The 22,206-nt window shown below is 31.6% G+C and overlaps 1 protein-coding gene across 1 annotated transcript; it reads left to right on the top strand.

Moving 5' to 3' along the window:
- The first annotated feature begins 1,762 nt into the window (after window positions 1-1,762).
- Window positions 1,763-7,111, top strand: LOC133694786 (serine/threonine-protein kinase SRK2I). Its single transcript, XM_062116481.1, has 9 exons — window positions 1,763-2,235; window positions 2,616-2,690; window positions 2,813-2,914; window positions 3,022-3,075; window positions 3,187-3,279; window positions 3,801-3,893; window positions 5,955-6,059; window positions 6,149-6,247; window positions 6,401-7,111. Exons 1-9 carry the CDS (start codon window positions 2,059-2,061, stop codon window positions 6,689-6,691), a joined length of 1,089 nt encoding a protein of 362 aa, XP_061972465.1. The 5' UTR covers window positions 1,763-2,058; the 3' UTR covers window positions 6,692-7,111.
- Window positions 7,112-22,206: the final 15,095 nt, after the last annotated feature.

Here is a 22,206-nt window from a genome sequence, read left to right on the forward strand (position 1 = left end):
GAATGTCTCTCATCAATAATGATCCATTTTACAAATCAATAATTGATTTGTTATTGCTACTATCTCCGTACATTAAAAAGACCAACTTGTTCATATATCAATTCACACAATGTATAAGGTGGAAAACATTGATATTTTTCTAACAATATGTATTCAATATTTTGATAAAAATAACACATCAAGTTTATATAGGTATTAAAACTGACTAACCAAAAGAATCTAAAATTAATTAAGAAAAGTAATTAAAATCTAAAATTATGTAAAAAAAAATTAAAATAGCAAACACAACATTTTTCGTGTCTAATTTGAGTGTCTTCTAGTCCTTAACTAGTTATAGACACTCAACTCCTTATACAATTAAAGTTTTAGAATCGTCTAGTAAAATTTGAGCCCGATCCAACACTTTACTTTAACTACCTAGTTCATAAATATATTTACAACATTTATCTAAATAATATCTATAAAATTGGCATCATAATTAAGAATCTCTCAAGATAAGTGAATCACTCACATGTCCTGAGTTCATTTTTTTTTCTAGCATCATTGAATACAAATTATTTTGTATTTATAACCATAAATTATTTCTTGATATTTAGTAGCAGTGAGTTTTGACATAAACGAGAGGTTATGCTAAAAGCTGCATATAAGTTCATCATGAATAAAAAACTAGTATTTGGTCCCTATAACAAAAGGCATAAGGTAAGGTAGTGAGGAAATGGGAAAAAAATATTAAGAAATCAAAGTATCATAAGCATCGTATCACTTTAATCATACCATAAGATAAACTATAAAGAACAATATTCAGGGCAGCATACTCCACCACACATCACATGCCCATTTCCTTAATTTATTCGACCAAATTAATAAATCCTTCAAACTTCAGAAACTTTCCTTTATTCCGAAGCCTCAATTCATGAACGGACCATCCCCACTTGTCCAAAATCATCAGAATGCCCACCATCCCCGCCATCCCCCCCATTTATTTATTTATTTATTTACCACTACTACTATTATTATAATAATAATTATCTTGGGCTGCACCTTCCCCGTCCTTCTTTCTCAATTTTTTTTATAGCGTAACAATCACTATTTTGTATTTTATTCAAGAAAAAATAAATTATTAGACATTTCTTATTAACATCTTATTTAGTAATGAATGACCCGTGCAGAATTAAATCATAAAGAAGATACGAAGTTCCTATCATATATCTATTTCTAGAAGCCTTAGCACCAATGATTGAAAGTCTTTTTTTTTTTTTGGAAGGTTTTTGCGTTTTAATATGTTGATTTTAAAATAAATTTCTTTTTTAAAAAATATTACACTCCTAAATATACATCTTAATATATTATTTTAATATATTTTAAAATAAAAAATAATTTAAAAAATAACCCATCACAGTCCCAAACACATGCATGCATTAAAAGAAGAACATAAACATGAGCTTATTAGCTATTTGTAAAACAATACTTATTTGTAAAAAATACTTTAATATGCCTCGATGCCATCTAACCTCCTCGGACACTTTCATTGGATATTTTCAAGTCCTTCCAAAAACCAAATAAACTCCACCTATCAACTGATCACGTGCAATTCACGTGATGGGTGTAAATCCAAAAACAAGGGCATTTAAGTCATTTAAAACACAGAAGAAGACAACAAAAGGAGTGGTCTAGTAATAGACAAGCCAGTAAAGACAGCACAAAACCAGCAACCAGAGAGAAGAAAACCATTTCTGCCAACTATGCAAATATGATTAAAAAAACATAAAATTACTAAAGAAAACCAAAACCACAAAACTGCGTCGTTTTCCTCCCTCTTTTCTCTTTTCCCGTCTCATCCTCTCCCTTCTCCTCTTCGTTATATAATTTTTAAAAAATATCATCATTTCTTTTATAAAAAAGAAAGTCTTCTCTCTGTCTAATCTATTGGCCTCCGCTCCGATCATCACAAAAAAAATATCTTCCAGTGGCCCGGTTCAGAAACGGTATCGTTTTAGGGTAACCTTGGTGTAAATGCGTGATAAGCAGGAGTGGTGAGGGATAAAACGGGGAAGACAAATGGATAGATCGGCGATGACAGTAGGACCGGGAATGGACATGCCGATCATGCATGACAGTGACCGTTACGATTTAGTGAGAGATATCGGGTCGGGTAATTTCGGTGTAGCTCGGCTGATGAGAGATAAAGTTACTAAAGAACTTGTTGCTGTTAAATACATAGAAAGAGGCGATAAGGTCCGTATTTGTTTTTGTTCTTATAAAGATTGGTTTTTATTATTTTTATTTATTTTCTATTGTGAACTGATGATTGGTTTGATTGATTTGTCACGTTTATTAATGGTGGAGGTTGCTAAATTTAGATAGTTGCTGAATTTAATGTTGTTGGTTCGTTTATGGATTTATTTCTGATTACATGATATTCTATTTCTATCTATCTATCTATTATTATTATTAAAAGATAAAGAGGAGATATAAATAGACTATTTTAGCTTTTTGGAGTATTATTTCTCACTGAATTTATTTATTTTTTGTTTATTAAAATTAAATATTGAGGGGACGATGATTAGATTATGGAATTCCTGAAGTTTTTCTGATGGGGTATTATTGTGTTATAGATTGATGAAAATGTTCAGAGAGAAATAATAAATCATAGGTCATTGAGGCATCCCAATATTGTGAGGTTTAAAGAGGTTAGTTTACTTGTTTCTTTATTATTATTATTATTATTATTATTATTATTATGAGATTGTTGGTGTTTTAAAGGGATGCTGGTTTAAGCTATATGTATGCATTGATATAAATCTAACTCCAGGTGATTTTAACACCGACCCATTTGGCAATTGTAATGGAATATGCAGCTGGAGGAGAGCTTTTTGAGCGAATTTGCAAGAGTGGGCGATTCAGCGAGGATGAGGTTCCTATACAATTATCTTTGAACCTTTTTTTTTGTGTTTCCTTTCTTCGGCAGTGTAATGGTTGCATTTTTTTTCTATGGTTTCTTGACTCTGGTTTCTGGTTCAGGCACGGTTCTTCTTTCAACAACTTATATCTGGAGTCAGCTATTGTCATGCCATGGTACTTGTTCCTTTTCTTTTTTTTTTTGTCTTTTTATAATTCCTCGAGGTGATAGAAACTGAAATTTTAGGTTAATTGTTTGGCTTTTTAATAACGTGCTTCTTGATGAAGCAAGTATGTCACCGTGACTTGAAGTTGGAGAACACATTGTTGGATGATAGTCCTGCTCCTCGTTTGAAGATTTGTGATTTTGGGTACTCCAAGGTAATTGTTATCTTTCACTTGCCTATTCTCTTTTCATATGGGCAGAGCGTCTGGCCTGTACTTGTATATTTACCAAATTTTCAGACCTTAATATATTTTGATTAAGAATGTTCTGGTGCATAGATCAAGTCTTAGGATTATCCTACTTAAGTGTTGCTTCCATGTTGAGTACACGATTCTTTTGAAAGGTTGTCCTCTAGAGGCAGATGATGTTGATCTTTACAATATGGATGGCAATCAGTTCTATTCTTACTTATATTTCTTATAACACGCCTTTCTGCCCGGAAGTTGCTTTCACTGTGTTAAACTGGAATTGAATAATCTTTAGCTTTTCAAATTTGTGTTGTGGTAAAACCCCTAAGCTGCCTTTGCGGTAGATATTGTTTTCAATTTTTTTCTTGTTTGTGAATCATAATTGTTTGTTGTTTTGTAGCACTTCATGATTGTCATTCACTATCTAAAGGCTTTAGCATTACTAATTATTGTTTCTACCTTACATATTTGTATGGGTGCTCTCTTAGTCTTCAGTGCTCCACTCTCAACCGAAATCAACTGTGGGAACTCCTGCATACATTGCTCCAGAAGTTTTGTTGAGGCAAGAATATGATGGCAAGGTAATACTATTTCTCTTATTGTGTTTTCAATTAGAATATTATTATTACATCCTACCAACATCATCTTATGCACTTGGACTTTGTGTTTGTTCTAAGTCCTAGCTTACAAAATATGCTAGGATCATTTGGCTGAACCCAGATTAGAGGTTCTTACTGTACCGAGTGCTATTTTTATTCTTTTGTTTCAAGTGATTGGCAATTAGTCACCATTTGGTATTATTGTGGTTTGGGTTTTTTTTTTTTTTTAAAAATCTATAAAAGAACCAAATTAATGTTTTTTTATGTGCTTTTTGATTGTTTCGATATGAGGATGTCAAAACCATAAAAAAACATCTAATTTTTTTTTTAACCAATTTGATTCCTTTTCAGATGAAAAGAATTCTGAAAAGCTCTCTCAACTGCATTACCAAACACACACTAATGTGTTTGGTGGAAAAATGAAATTTGGAAATTAAGAGATTTAGGTCTCTCTACACTGTCCTTGTTATTGATTACTTTGGCTCTGGTGGTGAGCTTTGAGCATTGTGGATGCGATAATTATTAGCTGGGAATTAGGTGTGCATTAAGTTTTTTTCCAATGAGACTGCTATGGAGCCTTCAAATTTACGATTGTTGGGAGCATTTGGTGGGGTTATCCTTCTTTATTGTCTGTTATGGCTTGAAAGTTCTTACAGATGAATCAGGCAAGCATATCAGAGCTCGTCTCTGACTGATTGCTGGTCTATGCTGTATGCATGTATGATCATTTGTTTGGAAATGGGTTATCTATGACGTTGCATGTACATTTGCAGTAGTGATAGACTGATAGTAGGCAACTCTGAGCCAATGTTGAGCAATTCTTTTGTTCTTAACTCCGATTTGCTTGGACAGAACATGGAGCAGGTTGAAGTTTTTTCATGCTTATCCTCACTTTTATTATCAAAATATCATAAGTCTAGGACTAGTGATCATGCTATAGGCTTGCTGAAGTGGTTTTGGTCCATAGTGTTGAAGGTCAAGTAGCCCTTGTTTCCTTGCTTCTGATGCTTCATTGCATTGGCTGAGAAAATGAGTTTTTTTTTTAAAGGGTTAACCCATGGCTGTAATACAATAGGCCCTGCTGTTCATGTCATAATAGAAAGGTTCCTGGAATGGACTCTAGAAGCAATCCTGACCTTTAATTTTTTGGCATGAATTTCTCCTCTTTCAAGGCTGATAAATAATGATAATGTCAATATCTCATTTTTTTGGTTCATGGGGTAAGTTTTGCTTCGCTTCCCCTTTTGCTGGCAATGCCTGCACAGCTCATGAAGGGTTTTGGTACGCTCTACTTCAATTAGTTTGCTCTTTTTTAGTTTTTCATCTGGTGTTTGGTTACACGATAAGGTATTCCAGTTTTCAATGGATTTGATTCTGTTCCACTTGGATGACACTTACTGGAATTCATTAGTTGCCAGCAGGTTGTTTTATTTAGCAATTAACAAGTAGCAAAAGCTGGTTGGAAGTTTTCATCACCAGATGCGTGCAAAGCACTCAGTGCAAGTGCACGTAGATATAGTAAAACACATTTTCAAGGTGCAGCATTATTTCTAAGAATAATATTTAAACCAAAGAATAGAAATAAAAAAATAAATAAAGAAAAGCAAAGAAGGTGCAATTAGTCCATTAGCTAGTGGAGGCGCCTTGTGTATGGTAATAAGTGTTACCTTGAAATAAAGGTTGATTAAAGGTCAAAAACCATAAATTTATATGTAATTTAATTAGAGATGAGAAAGCTGATTTCAATGCCTTGGGTAACTTGAGTTGTGCTTTCTGCCTCTTGATTTTGCTTAAGGTGAACATGTGTTGATTTGAGGGGAAACACAATTTTCCCATGGTGCCTTAAGCCTGTGTAGGCATGCTTGTAAACTCTCTCTCTCTCTCACTCTCTCCACCTCTCAACTCCCCTCTCTCTTCTTTTCTAAACATATCTTATGTGGCCATTAGAAGTACTAGTTGATATATGCTTCACATGCACACATACATGTGTTCCAGCTGCATTTATGGTAAACAGGTTGATATTTTGTTGCTCTGCAATGCCAGGTTGCAGATGTTTGGTCGTGTGGTGTAACCTTATATGTGATGCTGGTTGGATCATATCCCTTCGAGGACCCTGCTGAGCCTAAAGACTTCCGAAAGACAATACAGGTACACTAATGGATCCTGCTATTACTCACTAAACTCTTAATTCTTATGCAATTTATTTTTATGAATTTTTTTTTGTTGGTTATGTGCAGAGAGTTATTAATGTCCAGTATTCTATTCCAGACTCCATTCTGATAACACCAGAGTGTTGCCACCTGATTTCAAGGATTTTTGATGCCGATCCTGCAACTGTGAGTACTTTCTCTCCCTTTTCTTTTTGTTGGATACTTCAAATTGCTTTAAAGTCATGCAAAGCATGATATAGATGATACATTCAACCTGTAGCACTTGAGTTTGTGTGATCTTCTGGTAATCCTCCTGCCTTTTCTGTTTGCATGCGACAGAGGATTACCATCCCCGAAATCAGGAATCATGAGTGGTTTCTGAAGAATCTTCCCGCTGACCTAATGGATGAAAAAACTATGGGCAGCCAGTTTGAAGAGCCTGATCAGCCCATGCAGAGCGTTGATGCAATCATGCAGATAGTTTCCGAGGCCACTGTACCAGCAGTTGGAGTGCATGGTCTTAATCGATGTTTGATGGACAATCTGGACATGGATGATGACATGGACGATCTAGATTCTGAATCCGAGCTTGATATTGACAGCAGTGGGGAGATAGTTTATGCATTGTAATCTGATCATCATGCAGTTGCACTCTCAGCATGCTTGGCAAGATGATGTTCATGGAGCAAATGGATGCATGGAGTTCAAAAGCCAAAGAAATGTGTTGTAGAATATTGTAGGTGTAGAATAGGCAACAGCATGGGAAAGTTCAATGCATGCTACTTGACATTTCATGTTCACATTGTAAGCTTTCATACCTTTGTGCGTGGAGGGATTTGATCTTATTCATGAAGGGTGGGAATCTGGTAAAAAATTCTGTATGTCAGGGGATCTCCATCCTCTGCCTTCCTATCGAACTAGTCTGTTCATCACATTTTTCAGTTTTGCGTCTGTCCCATGCGTTTTGTTCTTTGTGCAATGGCATATTATCTGCTTGTATTACATGGAATTTATATATTTTAGGAATCATTTTTCCTGTCTTAATATAAACTCGTCCCTGCCTGAGCATGTGCATGTACAGAGTAGTTTGACCTAGATCCTCTATCTTGCATAAGGGGGCACCGGCAGATAGTCGTGGAATCCCTTGTTCTTTGCCCTCACCGATCTCTCCCTAAAAGTCAATCCATAGGAAATTTTCTAATTTGAAGTAGTCAAGCTCTCCCTCTACCTTCGATATTATCTATTACTCAGAATGAATGATACTGTCACCATATATGCAACAGAATACAAACACTCGAGTCAGGAAATTGCAGCTTCTCTTCTTTTACTCAGGGCAATCTCACAGCTTCCTTTGCGTAATTGCTCCCACCAAAACAATAAAATAGAAAAAGTGAACTTTCACATTAACTGAAGAAAACAATGAAGGGTATTACGATGAAATTAAGCAAGAAAATAATTGAAAGAATAGTTTTCTGTAATCCTTTCTTCTCTGTCTCTTTCTTCTTCTTCATCTTCTATCCTTCATCTCTTTTCTTTGAATTCTACAACTCTTTGTTAAGAGAAGCCTTAACAGAATTCTGCTTATGGCTGCTACAATCAGCACTTTGCCGAGCAACGTGACTTTCTTATGTGTGTTTCAGAATATGGTAACAATTAATTTTTAAAATGTTTTTCACTTAGAAATGCATTAAAATAATATATATTTTTTAAAATTATTTTTAACATCAACACATCCAAATAATTTAAAAATAAAAAAAATAATTAAATTTAAGCAATTTTTTTTTAAATCTTGATGGAACGAAGTTTGAATTGTGTTTTCAAATAGGATCTATCGGAACAACTCAGAACTCATTTAGAAATTCTGATGTAATGAAGAAACTACCTGTGCATGGAAATCAATTGAAGTGCAGAAAGAAGATATTAATTTAAACCGACTTTGCAACCATTTATCAACAACATTTATTATATTGGATTCAACTTCATACTCATTCTAAGGCAACACTGGTTTGTCTATAAGGCTAATCTCCAATTTTAAACTCCCTTTTTGTTCTTTTATCAACAATTTGTGCCTATGCCTAGCTCTCTCCAACTGTCTTTAACAACAAATCTATGTGAGTTCTCTACTAAATCACCTCTTTAATTGCAAGCACTATAGTAGATTCTTGAATAATTATCTCCTTGCTGGGTGGATGATAACCATGTAAAGCTTAAAATGAAATTATTTTAATAGGAAAATAGAAGCTAGTATTATACCACCATAGCTAATGACAACCAATGAAATTATTTTTTTAGATTATGCATACTCACACACTTTAAATAAGTTTATAAATATTAATTAATTCTCTCAGATTGACCATCTATTTGTGGATGATATAAAGAACTCCTCAATAATTTCACTCCCAATAATTTGAACAATTTTTTTCAAAACAAGTTTGTGAAAATCTTGTCTTTGTTTGTGATAATTGTAGCTGGTAATAAATGGATTTTGTAGAAATAATCTAGGCATACTTGAGCCAGATCTTGAGCTATATTTGAATGTGTCACTATAATGAAATGTGTATATTTGATGAACTTGTCCACTACTACGACCATGATAATGTCCTTCCCCTTTAACTTGGTAACCATTCTATAAAATCCATTGTGGTATTCCTCCATGACCCTTCTTGTATTGGTAATGGCTGCAATAATCTATGATAAGCTATCATTTCAATCATTTTTTTCTTACACATATCACACTCTTTCACAAACTGTTTCACAACAGTCTTAATTGAAGGCCAATAAAACATTGTTTTAAGCCTTTTGTAAGTATTTTGCACACTAGTATGCCCCTTTATATATGAGTTGTGAATTTCACTTACTAATTTAGTCCATAAATTCCCTCTCTTACCAATCACTATCTTGTTATTGTATTTCAAAACTCCTTATATAAGATTATAATCTAGCCAACTATATGTATTAACTATATTTTTAGTGATAATTTTTTGTAATTGAAACCATCTTCATAAGTCTCACTTATTTTTTCATACCAAGCTAGAATTACTGTAGTTGTTGCCATCAAAATGCCCTTGATTTTTTCAACAATGTTATTACTTGTAATTAATGTATCTCCTTTTATAATTCTTATTGACAAGGCTAACACAAAATCTTTACACAATGCTTCTTTCAATTGATTAAAAGTTCTTCAATCTTCGTGTCTCAATTGAAATTATCTTTCTTCAACATAACAATTAAGGGTTTGCTGATAATTCCAAATTCTCTGATAAGCTTTCTATGATAACCTACTAATATTAGGAACCTCTTTAGTTCCTTGATAAAATTTGGAGTAGGCCAATTCTTCACAACTTTTATTTTCTGAAGATCAATAGCAAAACTTTTATCCTAAATAATATATCTTAAGTATTCCATTAGATGTTTATAAAAGGAACACTTTGATTGCTTGGCATACAAATTTTTTCTTAACAGTCAAGTCATTGAGTTGTTTATAGTCAACAAACCTTATAATATTATCTTCTTTCTTCACCAATAGAACATGAGAAGTAAATAGACTGAAACTTGGTTGAATGATGCCATTATGTAACATCTCTTTTATTAACTTCTTAATTTCTTCCTTATGCATAAATAAGCTCTTATAGGGTCTAATGTTGACTGGTTTGGCTTCTGGAATACGTGGAATTATGTGATGTATTTGTCTTGCAAGTGGAAGGTGTTTTGGTTCTGTGAAAACTTCTTGATATTTCTCTAGCAAGGTCTTCACTTCTAAATTTTATACAATCTATTTGGGTTTTTCAAAGACTTTTGAAGAGAAAAATTCGCCAATGAATTCATAAAATGATTCCTTTAAACTTTTATGTACTTTAGTAGTTGACACCATATACAACCTGACTTCTTTTAAGATTCCTTTTAATTTAATCATTCACCTTTCTTTTTTGAATGATAATTTCTGAAATCATACAATATTGGTGAGTAGATTTTCAATCAATCCACTCCTAACACCATATCATACTTTCCAAGCTTCAATATCCTTAAATTTGTTTGGAACTCATACCCTTTTATAAACTATGTAAACCCTGGACCATGAGCATTGCACTTTATGACATTACCATTAATCACTATTACTACTAGTACAGTTGCCCCCATAATAACAACCTTGATTTCTTTAATAACTTGTTCATCAATAAAGTTAAATGTTCATTCACTATCAATAAAGATAACAATATCCCTTCCTTAACATCTCTCTCTATTTCTAATGGTGTTATGTGCATAGCTTTATGCTAAAGCATTTAATGACAACCTATATTCATCAATCTTACCATCCTCTGTGATATCCCCACTTTCATTCCCCTTTTTAACATAATTTTTTTTCCTTGTCATCCTTCACTCCTTTTATCATAACATTCTCTTTCTATATTTATGCACAGGAACATATTTTTCTCTACACTTAAAACACTATCACATTCTTTTTCTTTGCTCATATAATTTCAATAGATTGTTTAAAGCCTTGTGACACTTTTGTTTTAGGTTGAATGAAGGATTTGAATAGTGAGTCACCTATTAGTTTGTCAATGTTGTATAAGGGAGTGATTATTGAAATAAATTTGTTCTTCTTGGCTATGCATTGTTTGATTCTTCCTTCCACTTAGCCTAGTCAAAAACTTACATTAAAGTAGTTGGCTTAAGAATCTTAAGAATTAGTTTAATATCATTTTTAAGCCTACTAATGAAACTAGACATATAATCTGATTATAATAATGAGAGATTAAGGGTGTTCATCAATAATTTAAGCTGTTTAAACCTATTTACAAATTTTTTCACCGCTTTGTCCCATTTCATCTTATTAAACTCCTCTACTATATCATTTAGGCTATCAAATCTCATGCAAATAACATTAGAAGACTTCTCCCAGTTAGTTAAATCATTATCTCCCAACAAAAATATATCATACTAGATTTCTACATTTCCTTCAAGATATAGTAAAACAAACTCCACCCATTGATGCAATAATGTGAAGTGCATTTTAAAAAACTTCCTACTTTCATAATCCACCTCCTTTAAGTTTCACCAAGAAAAATTGGTAATTCCATCTTAGGTAAAGCTACATTATATCCAGTTTTGTTGTTGTCTTGATTTTTATTAGCTTTACCACGAGTGCAGTTTCTTGATTAAAGATTAATCCCATTATGATTCTAGTCATCCCTTCTGTCTCTTCTATGCTCCTAATTAACCATGAAAAAAATTTAGGGTTATCACTATAGCTTTCATCTTCATTGCAACATTCAATATTTTGGTTTTGTTCCATCCATCACTTTTGGTTTTTAACTATGGATTCTTGTATTTCTTGATGGATATTTTGTATTTCTTCATCAAACCTTTAATTATGTTCTTCCAAAGCTCTCATCTTGTTATTCTCCACCATGCTTATTAATGATGAAAACTGTGTTTAATACCTAAAAATCATGCTTTTATACCAACTTGTTAAGGCTTCCCTTAACAAAGAGTCGTATAATTAAAAGAAAAGAGATGAAGAACAAAAAAAAAGATTATATAAAATTATTCTTTCAATTTTTTTCTTGCTTAACATATTTATATTACAAGCTACATATACAAGTATAATTCCTCCTTCTTTCAACTAACTAACTAATTAACTACCAACTAACTATTAACATCTAACTAACTTCTTCACATATTTATATTGCAATCTACTTATACAAGTATAATTCCTCCTTTTAACTAACTAACCAATTAACTACCAACTAACTATTAACATCTAATTGACTTCTTCACATGTTATTTTTTAGTTAGCTAACATATAACTACTATTATTTTAATGCTTATTGATGTTGCTATCATTTCTGTTACTTGCTTGTTATTGTTGTCTTCATACTTTTGTTTTGAGATAATTATTATTTCTTCACATGCAATCAATTAGTTCTCATAACAAATTCCTAATTAAATACCAAAAACTAATTGCTTACAGAATAATTTAGATCTTTCCTATTATAGGATGTATAATAAAAGCTTTTCTAATAAAAAATGAATATAATAGTTATAAAGGTAACTTTATTAGACAAATTACAATTAAACATTATGAACCATAAAAAATTTGTTTAAAATTGCATATAGGAAAATTAAATAAGAATATATTTATTCAAATGTAATTTGAAGAAGAAGAGAACCACCCATTATGGCAGCATAAAGTATAACTACAAGATCAATTAGATTCTTGTTGTAGAGTTCATGGAGTTTAGCAACTGCATATGCTATATTATGAGTCTATTATCTTATTAGAGATATGTTATCTTAATTTCTATTGCTCTCAATAAATTATTTCCTAGTTGATAGGGATATTTAGATTCCAATTAGTTATTAAAGTCCTAATTAAGGGAAAAAGCTAGCCTTCTCTATTTTTTATGTTTGTAATCTTCTATAATTTTTTCCTAATTATATTAGTTATTAATGTTAGAAATTGCCTAAAATTATGGTAGCAATGGAATAAAAAATGTAGAATAATTTTATGAGAATACCTGATTATATTTGGAGGTCAACTTTCCTTTATAAACCTTATCTTGACTTATATAATCCTTTGTACAAAATAGGTTCTAAAAAAACAAGCAAGAAGAATCTTAAATACATACCAAAGTGGTATTAGAGCTTTGGCATGGAGCAACAACTTGAGTAACTTGAGCTTGCTATGGCTTCCCTTTCCAAGGGACAAAAAGAACTTTTAAAACAAGTGACACAAATGTTTGAAAAGATAAAAAATTGAGTTACTTAAATCTCTTTTTATCATATTCATGAAGAAGAAGGATCACACTCCTATCCTTGAAAAAGGGCCAAACAATGGTAATGACAACGATGTTTCTCCAACTTCTAAAGTCAAGTTGCATTTTCCTCATTTTGTGAAGTTCAGCAGTTCTTTAAATTCCATTCCACACCAATAATTTAATGGGTATATTTGGTATCCCACCATTTAGAGGGTGATGCTCAATTATAGCTTCAATTATTGAAGCAAGAGATGACAATTGTCACTCAAGCAAAACTCAAGGATTGACTTATTTCTTACTATGGTCCTAATGAATTCTTTGATTTCTTTAGGGATTTTATAAAATTATGATAGGATGGATCAGTTCATGACTATCATACAAAATTTTTTAAAAAACTAAAAACTAGGACCTTTTTACAAGCTCACCAAATGAGTTGCTCTATTAACAAGTTGTACAAGTACATTTATGTTGATGTAGTGGCTAATAAACCAACTACATTATTTATTTTCATTGGATTAACTTGCCTATATAAAGCACAAAACTTATCTTAATAGTGGACAATTATTTTTTTTGTTAAAATTAAGCCTGGTTCTAACAAAGAGGATAACATCAACCAACTAATGATTTTTATCAGAAAAATACCAGCTATTGAATTGTAAGGGCAATAGACAAAGAGCCTTTATTACAATTGCAATGAGAAACTTATCCTTAGACATTATTGTAAAAACATTTTCATCATTAAAGCTTGCATGAAAGAGAGTGATAGTGATATACTGATGAAAAAAGACGAAGTAAACGATTTAGGTGAAACACCATAAATCTCCCTTCACCATATTAATAGAGCATATGCACCTTAAACCATGCATGTTAGAGGTTTTTTTGGAAAAAAATAGTTTTTATACTTGTGGATTTAGGCAACATTCATAACTTTATGAGTGGAATAATAACAAAAAGGGTGGGATTGAAATCAATGTTGGGTGGAAAGTTTGATGTCATGGTACCCTTTGGGAAAAAAATTAGTTAGTCCAGGTAAATAAACTCAAGTTCTACTTACTCTGCAAGGGAATCCCCTCTCTATTGATTTCTATTTGTTTCCTTTAAAAAGATATGATGTGATGTTAGGAACTTGGTAGCTATGCACCTTGGAACCCATTATTCAGGATCTATTTAAATTACAGATAAGGTTTATTATGAACAATAAAGAAGTGGCATTACAAGACTTATCCACACTAGATAATAAAATGGTTAGTGAGCACCAACTAGAGTAAGTGATAATAAAATAAGGGGTTTTCTTGCATCTATTAATGATGAGAGTTCCACTAAAGAAGATAGGTAGCTCTCTTACTCATTTACCAATGCAACCACTATGAAATAACTATAAGGAGCTCTTTAGTTAGCCAAAAGGCTTACCACCTCACTGTAAGCAAGACCATCATATTCTATTACTTTTTAGACAAGCTCATGCTTATGTTAAACACTATAGGTATCCCTACTTCTAGAAAGCTAAAATTGATTAGAATTATTGTTAATTAAAATGATTCATATGAGTAACTACCCTATTTTTCTCTACTTATTTTGGTAAAAAACACAATGGATTGTGGTGTATATGTATTGATTATAGATATTTGAATAAAGTCATTATCAATGATAAGTTCCCTATTCCTATGATATATGTGCTCCTAAAAGAACTGCATGATTCATATATTTTTTCAAAGTTGGATTGGTGTTTAGGATATCATCAAATTTTTTAGTATCCAAATGATGAGAGAAAGATAACTTTTCACACTTATAAAAAACATTATGAGTTTTTGGTCATACCAATCGGTCTCACCAACGCACCATCTACCTTTCAAGCTCTCATAAATGAGGTGTTCAAAGACTATATGAGGAAGTTTATCTTTATTTTTTTTAATATATTTTAATTTATAGTAAGACTTTGGATAACCATTTAAGGTATCTTGAGATTACATTTTTTGTATTAAAGGGTAATCAACTTTTATGTTAAGGTTGAAAAATATCAATTTAGCTAAGGGGAAGTTAAGTACCTAGGCCATTTTATATCCAAAACATGTGTGGTAGTGGATCTATATAAAATTGTTGAGTGACCAAAACCTAAAACACCAAATTCATTATACGGATTCCTTGTCTTTACAGGATATTACTAAAAATTCATCCATAATTTTGGTAAAATAGTTTCTCCTCTCATAAAAATGCTCAAGAAATATTCTTTCTTATGGAGTACAACAACTGAAACAAAATTGCAAAAATTCAAAGAAGTCATAACTGCTACACCGATCTTTGCCTTACTTGATTTTATAAAATAATTCATAGTGGAGTGTGATGCATCTAGTACAAGTGTTAGTGTAGTTTTGAAACAGGAAAGGTTATTTTATTTTATAGTCACACTTTTCAAGGGAAAAATTTATTGTTGTATATATACAAGAAAAAGATGCTAGCACGTGTTCTTACCATCTAAAAATGGAATTATTATCTCATTGGAAGGTAGTTTGTTGTGTATATTAATTAGTAAATTCTCAAATACTTATTGGATCGAAAAACTTATATAGATGCGCAACAAAAATGGCTTTACAAGCTAATATGATTTGATGTTGTTATCAAATATAAAAAAGGAGGAGAGAATCTTATAGCTAACATATCACTAGAAGAAATGAGAAAGATGAACATCAAGTGGGAGAAATCATAGCTATTTCTCTTCCATTCCAAGCTAGGTAGAGACAATTGAATAGGAGACATTATCCAACCCATCTTTACAACATCTAGTTCAATTGGTCAAAGATAGTGAGGTTGTTGGTCCTTGGAGGATTCAAGATGGAATTTTAATCTTTAAAGAAAAATCTATTTGGTCCTTGTGGTGATATTATAGGCCAAGTCCATAATAGTACATATAAACTTGAAGACCTTAAATCAAATTCACTCCATTTTTATTGGAAGGGAATGAAGAGGTAAGTTATAGAGTATATCAAGAATTATGATATTTGTCAACGTCATAAGGTGGAACATTTAGCTTTAGAAAGGTTTACGCAATCATTTCTAATACCATATTATATTTGAGAGGATATATCAATGTTTTCATTGATGGATTGCCATTTTCACTAGGAAAATCGACTAAGTTTATTGTAGTTAATAACCTATCAAATTATGCATATTTATCAACATCACAAATAGGAATTGCACATATTTTTTTATCAAGATTTTTATTTACATGAGATGCCTTGACCAATTATATGTGATCGAGATTCAAGTTTCACAAGTTTATTCTAGCAAGAGCTATTCAGATTAAATGACACACAATTCAATTTTAGCTTGACATATCGTTTACAAACTGATAGGAAAAATAAAGCAATGAACCAAGTAAATGGGTGAAATGGTTGGCATAGGTTGAATGTTGTTACAACACTAGCTAGCATTCAATAATTAAAAGAGTCCTTTTTGAGGAAGTATATGGATGAGATATTCCCACTCCACTGGCATATATTCCAGACATAACAAGGATTGATGTGGTTGAGTAAGAGTTGTCTAATATAGACAAAAATTTGATAGAGTTAAAAAAAAATAAATTTAAAAAGCTCAAGCATGAATAAAGCATGTTTATGACTCAAAGAATAATGAAAAAAGATTTTTTTATTGGTGATTGGGTATATTTAAGGTTACAACCTTATAGAAAAATGTTAGTTTTTATAAAAAGCAATTTTAAACTTTCAGCTAAATATTATAGACCATTTCAGGTTTTGAAATGTATTGGTATAGTCTTTTACAAGCTAGAATTACCAAGGAAAGCTTAAATCCATCTTAAATTTTATGTCTCATTATTGAAGAAAAAAACTAGAGAAAAGATCCAAGTTTAGAGTGAGCTTCTTATGGTAAGCACCAAAGATAAAGTTTTATATCCTAAAACTCAAGTAGTTCTGGATCATCATAAGCATAAGGAAAAAAAAAAAGAAGTCCTCATCCATTTGTAGGGATTATCACTAGCAGAAGTTGTTTATGAAGATTTGGCAATCATGAAAAACAAGCCTCTGGTTACTACCTTAAGGACAATGCATCTCTTTAAAGAGGGAGTTGTTATGAGCCTGTGTTATCTTATTAGAGATCTTTTATCTTAGTTTATATTGTTTTTAATAATTTGTTTCCTAGTTGATAATGATATTTAGAGTTCAAGTAGTTATTAGATTTCTAATCTAAAGGAAAGAGCTAATCTTCTCTATTTTCGGTATTTGTAATTTTTTATAACCTTTTCCCCCTATTTTATTAGTTATTAATATTAGAAATTGCTTTTATAAATTAAGGCAACAATGGAATAAGAACTTTAGAATAATTTTATGTGAATACCTAATTTTATTTGAAGGTCAAAGTTCCTCAATAAACTTTATTTTGGCTTATATAATCCTTGTAGAAGATAGGTTCTCATAAACCAAGCAAGAAAAATCCCCAATATATATTATGCTTCTTCATAAAGATTGTACAATTCCATCCATTAATCAAAGGGCATTAACAAGAGCCTTTTAATCTTTAGGAAATGAACATGGGTCCATAAAACAATTCTTCATTATAACCTTGTTATCCAAGGTATCCATACTTCTCTAGAGAGAATTGAGGAGGTCACTATATTAAAAAGAACTAATTGTAGAAGACTCTATTGTTCTTATTTTCTAAATTTTTCTAGACTCTCTATAGAGTGACCTGTCAATAACTTTAATAGCGAGTGGAAACCTTTTATAACTTTTCACTATATGTAAAGAATGAAATATGTCACTCTTTAGTGTTAGTTAGGGATTTAACAATAGCTCTGAAGTATTTAACAACTTGATTATGTGTCAAACATATATTGTTTTTGAAAGGTAAAAATTGGGAACTTGTTGATAACTTTTTTATCTAGAACATATCGATTCTAATTAGGTACGGAATGTAGAGTTGCAAAAAAGAGTTAAGGAATCTTTTATAACTTTTCACTATATGTAAAGAATGAAATATGTCACTCTTTGGTGTTGGTTAGGGATTTAACAATAGCTTCAAAGTCTTTAAAAACTTGGTTATGTGTCACACATATATTGTTTTTGAAAGGTAAAAATTAGAAACTTGTTGATAACTTTTTTATCTAGAACGTATCGACTCTAATTAGGTAAGGAATGTAAAGTTGCAAAAAAGAGTCAAGGAATCTTCGTAATTAAATGGTTTAACTTGTATGTTAAACCACATATTGGAAATATAGATCTTGATTTTACCAAAATCTTGTAATCTATTATTTGGAACTTAAACTTTTCAATAAAGGACTTTAACTTAGGCTAAACATCAACAATGTTGGATTTGGTTCTGTGCTTTTCAAAAATTGCTCCTATCGGTAGACTATATCATAATCACTTAAAAAATCACTATTATACTTTTGACCTTTATGATTGAGTAGTTCTTAATAATGCTTTCCATATCGATGTTCTTTGACACAATAAAGATGTCACCCTTAAATTTTTTTTATACGAAGACCAAATTCTATATAAGATATTTACTTCTAATAACTTTCTCATCTTTTTCCCATGTTTTCTTCTTATCTTGTTCTCTTATTCTCTCTTTTTTTCAATTCATTATTGTCCTTCATCAACTAAGAGCATGTTTTGGTTTTTTCCTAACAATTAAATGATCCAACTACTCATAATAGCTCCTTGACAACCTAAAAAAGCAATTCACAAAAACCTTTTAATGGCCATAAAATTGTCCAAAATACACACCTTCAACATCCCTTAAAATAGCCTAAAGTAACCATTCACAACAACCCTTTAACATTTATAAAATTGTTCAAAATAGATGCCTTCAACAACCTCTAAAAAACAACCAAAACAATCTAAATATGCCATAAAAAAACCACCAATATCAGTTATACACGTCACAAATAACAACCTCATACACAACATAAAACTATCCATCATTCCTCTTTAAACACTCATTGTTCAACAACAAATCATCCTCTAGTATAACCTATAAACCACTAAAAAAAACCACTCAAGTCGCCCTATAAAAAAGCAAAAATAACAACAATAATGTAAACAACATTAGCGATAACAAAAATAACAAGCCAACAAAAAACTTGTAATGTACTTGACCAATACTAACATCACATGTCCATAAAAAAGACAAAATTCAGGATTTTGATGCCCACTCCAATTGACAACATACCAAATATGTAAATAAAATTTACCTATGATTACATCCAAACATTAAAAAAGATACAAGCTTTTCCCTACCACTAAAATACACTAAACCCATCAAAAAAACAAAAAATTAAACTTGGGTTACACTTAAAGTGATAGGAATAGACGCTAGAAGTTGTAATAAACTTGAAGATTTAGTTGAACACCTAAATGCAGGAAAACAAACAAACAGTGTAGAGAGAAAAAGGACAATGTTTTCCAAACTTGTTTGATGATTGTAACAGGAAATACCTAAATACAGGAGTTGATAAGATAAACCCAAAAAGAAATAGAAAAATCCTTTTCATTTTCAACTTCAATTTCCTTTATGAAATCTTTCAGCAAAATATAATCTTTTTTGTTTATCACATTATTATTATCACTACCTATTATTATTGTTTCTTGATTAGAAGAAACCTTAAAAAACCCAAATCCCACCTTTTCTCTTTATCTCTCTCTCTCTCTCTAAAAACTGATAAAGAAACTTAAATTTTATGTACTCTCTCTTAATTCATGCTTAATTACTTTGTTTCTCTTACTAAAAAAAGTAGGGAATCAGACTAGAGTTTTATTTATTTGATTTTTATACTAGATTTGGTTCTTTATTTTTTGATTGCTATTTGTTTTATTTTTGAATTTTAGATGATTGAGAATTTTACTTCATGATTTTTTTGAGTTTTCCTTCATGAGGATAACCCGGTCTCATGACATAGGTCACGAGTTTTGAAGATTGTCTTGGTTTGACTGTGGCTTTTTTTTTATATAGTTTTTTTAAATTATTTTTTTATTTCATCATTTGATATTATATTATTGAGCCTCCAACTTAGTAAGTTCTTCTATTGTTCTTTCTATAAGATTATTCCAGTCTCATATCCTTTATTCAATCTTATGTACCAACACAAACCGTCACCAGTCAAACTTTTATGGAAAAATTATCAGTCATCTTGTTGCAGTATACCCTAAGGTGAGTCATTAGGAATTATGTACCAATATACTTGATAAATTCTAGTACCTTGAATTTATTTGTGATCACCAGGTCAGGGACTAAATATATTTTTAGTATCATAAATGATGTAACCATATTATTCGATAGTTTCACCCACATCTACCTAATGTTTTGTCCATGTTTTATATATAAAATGCCTTGATATTATTTGTTTTATGTTTTGAAGGCATTTTTGGATGAAAGATGCAAAAAGGAGTAAATTGGAGGTAATTGGCAGATTTAACATTCAGTCGATGTTTTGTGCAGAGCGTGAGTTCTAGATGTTTTGTGCAGAGCGTGAGTTCTAGAGATCGAAATGAAGTGATTCCAGTGGCACTAAAAAGCTAACATCCATACCTTTCTGGAAATGTAATGTAAGAAAAATAAAAGGAGAAAGATCATGGAAATCACATCCTGCAAAGTCAAATCTCGCATTCTGCCAGTGTTGGCCTTTGGCCATTCAAAAATTTAATATCTGGAACTACAGAAGTCCAATTGATGCAAACTCAATTTTATTGGATTCCTAATTCAAAGACCTATCCACGTTCCAAATTGCAGCAAAAAACGATGTCATATGAGGGAGATATGATTTTCCAAAGATGACAATAGAATTCTGCCAGCAAACAGGTTTCGTGAAGAAACGAGTCCAAATTACATTCCGAAGCATCTAAACCGACATCTAAGTTTTTATATCAGCAATTTAGCTCCTCTAAGTCAGATTTTGAAGATTTCATGCAAGACTATTTCTTCTTTTTAGGAAAAATAGTTATTGAAGTACTTAAATGTAAATTGCCAACTTAAGGAAGGACTATTATGTAAAATAGAGACTAGGGTTTCTTAGCATATAAAAAGAAAGAGAGAAGAGGCAGTAGCCAACAGAAAAGAGGGAGAGCAGAAGGCAGCCAGCAGAGAATAAACACAAATTCTCTCCTCTACAAACCCAAAAAAATCATGCTCTTTTCATTCTTTAAAAGTAGTTGTTCAATAGTTATGCAAGGCTAAGCTCTTTTCTTGGTTGCAAGGACACAACAAACCTTCAGATTTCAAGAACCGTGAGATTTATTCTTCCTTCTATTTTTAGTTTATGTTATGAATGAGTATGATTGTTTTCCTATGCATATTTCTTATGATTGTTGTTGATGATTGCTAGAGCGGACTCTAAGTTATTGTTGTGAACAATCTATTACTAAGTTTAATATCAAAACCGGAGTTGTGATATATGAACTTGTGAAGCAACTAAGCTTGATAATTGTGGTGGAACTACGTTATTGAACTTAGGGAGAACATTAGAACAAAGTGACACAAGCTGCGGACAACTTGTATGTTAATCTTGATGAAATTATCTAGTTCTTAAAGCTACCATTAAATTGAATCATTAGTGCGGACACTTTGATTGTTTATTGGTTAGTATTAGTTATACGACAGATCCGTTAATTAATCAACGTTAAGAAAAAATAAAATTTCAGAACATAAACTGTAATTTTTGTTTCAAGGATCGATTCTAATTTCCGTTGGTGGATGTGTGCTTGCGACCAAGGTTTGTTTTCTTGATAAGTTTCGGTTTTAATTGATTTTGTTTGCTAGTTTAATTGCTGTCATAATTTAGATAATCACAAACCAAATCCCTCCAATTACATAGCGTACAACATAAAAATCTGACTTGAAACTTTCTCGTGGGATCGACCCCTTGCTTGCTCTATACTATCTTGTGTGTTTTAAGCTAGGGTAATTAATTTGTACGACCACGACATCGCAACAATAAAGGTTCATCCTTTTTAAGGCTTGTAACCATTCCTCAATCATATACTACTTATCAGATTTAAAATCTTTTACCACTTTAGCCTTGTAGGATTCATCAGCAGCCAAGTCTATGATATAAGGTGTTTGTGCATGAAGAGTTAACTAGGTGAAAAAATAACTTATGTACAGGGATTCTAGAGAAGCACCATTTGTTCACTAGTTTGGTGGGATAAAAAATGAAATGGGCTACTTATATAGGTGGAACTTGGTGGGTGTTAGTTGTAGGTTGTGCCTCAATAAGAGCCTATCCTAGGCTGAAAGTTCCATCCCCTGATCGGATGGCTTGTAATTCTTATTTAAGTAGACCAACAAGCCTAATAACCTCACATTTGAGGCTATCAATTTCATTTTGCTGGTTAACCTCTAACTAAGTTATCTCTTTATGCTACATTTATTTTT

Source organism: Populus nigra, chromosome 5 (genome assembly GCF_951802175.1).
Source record: "Populus nigra chromosome 5, ddPopNigr1.1, whole genome shotgun sequence".
NCBI classification, from domain to species: domain Eukaryota; kingdom Viridiplantae; phylum Streptophyta; class Magnoliopsida; order Malpighiales; family Salicaceae; genus Populus; species Populus nigra.

Excerpts from the sequence above, each read along its gene's own strand:
- LOC133694786 (XM_062116481.1), top strand. The coding sequence starts at position 2,059 with ATGGATAGATCGGCGATGACAGTAGGACCGGGAATGGACATGCCGATC. Across the intron at positions 3,076-3,186 it reads TCAGCTATTGTCATGCCATG|CAAGTATGTCACCGTGACTT; the intron begins GTACTTGTTCCT and ends TTCTTGATGAAG. Across the intron at positions 3,280-3,800 it reads GTGATTTTGGGTACTCCAAG|TCTTCAGTGCTCCACTCTCA; the intron begins GTAATTGTTATC and ends GTGCTCTCTTAG.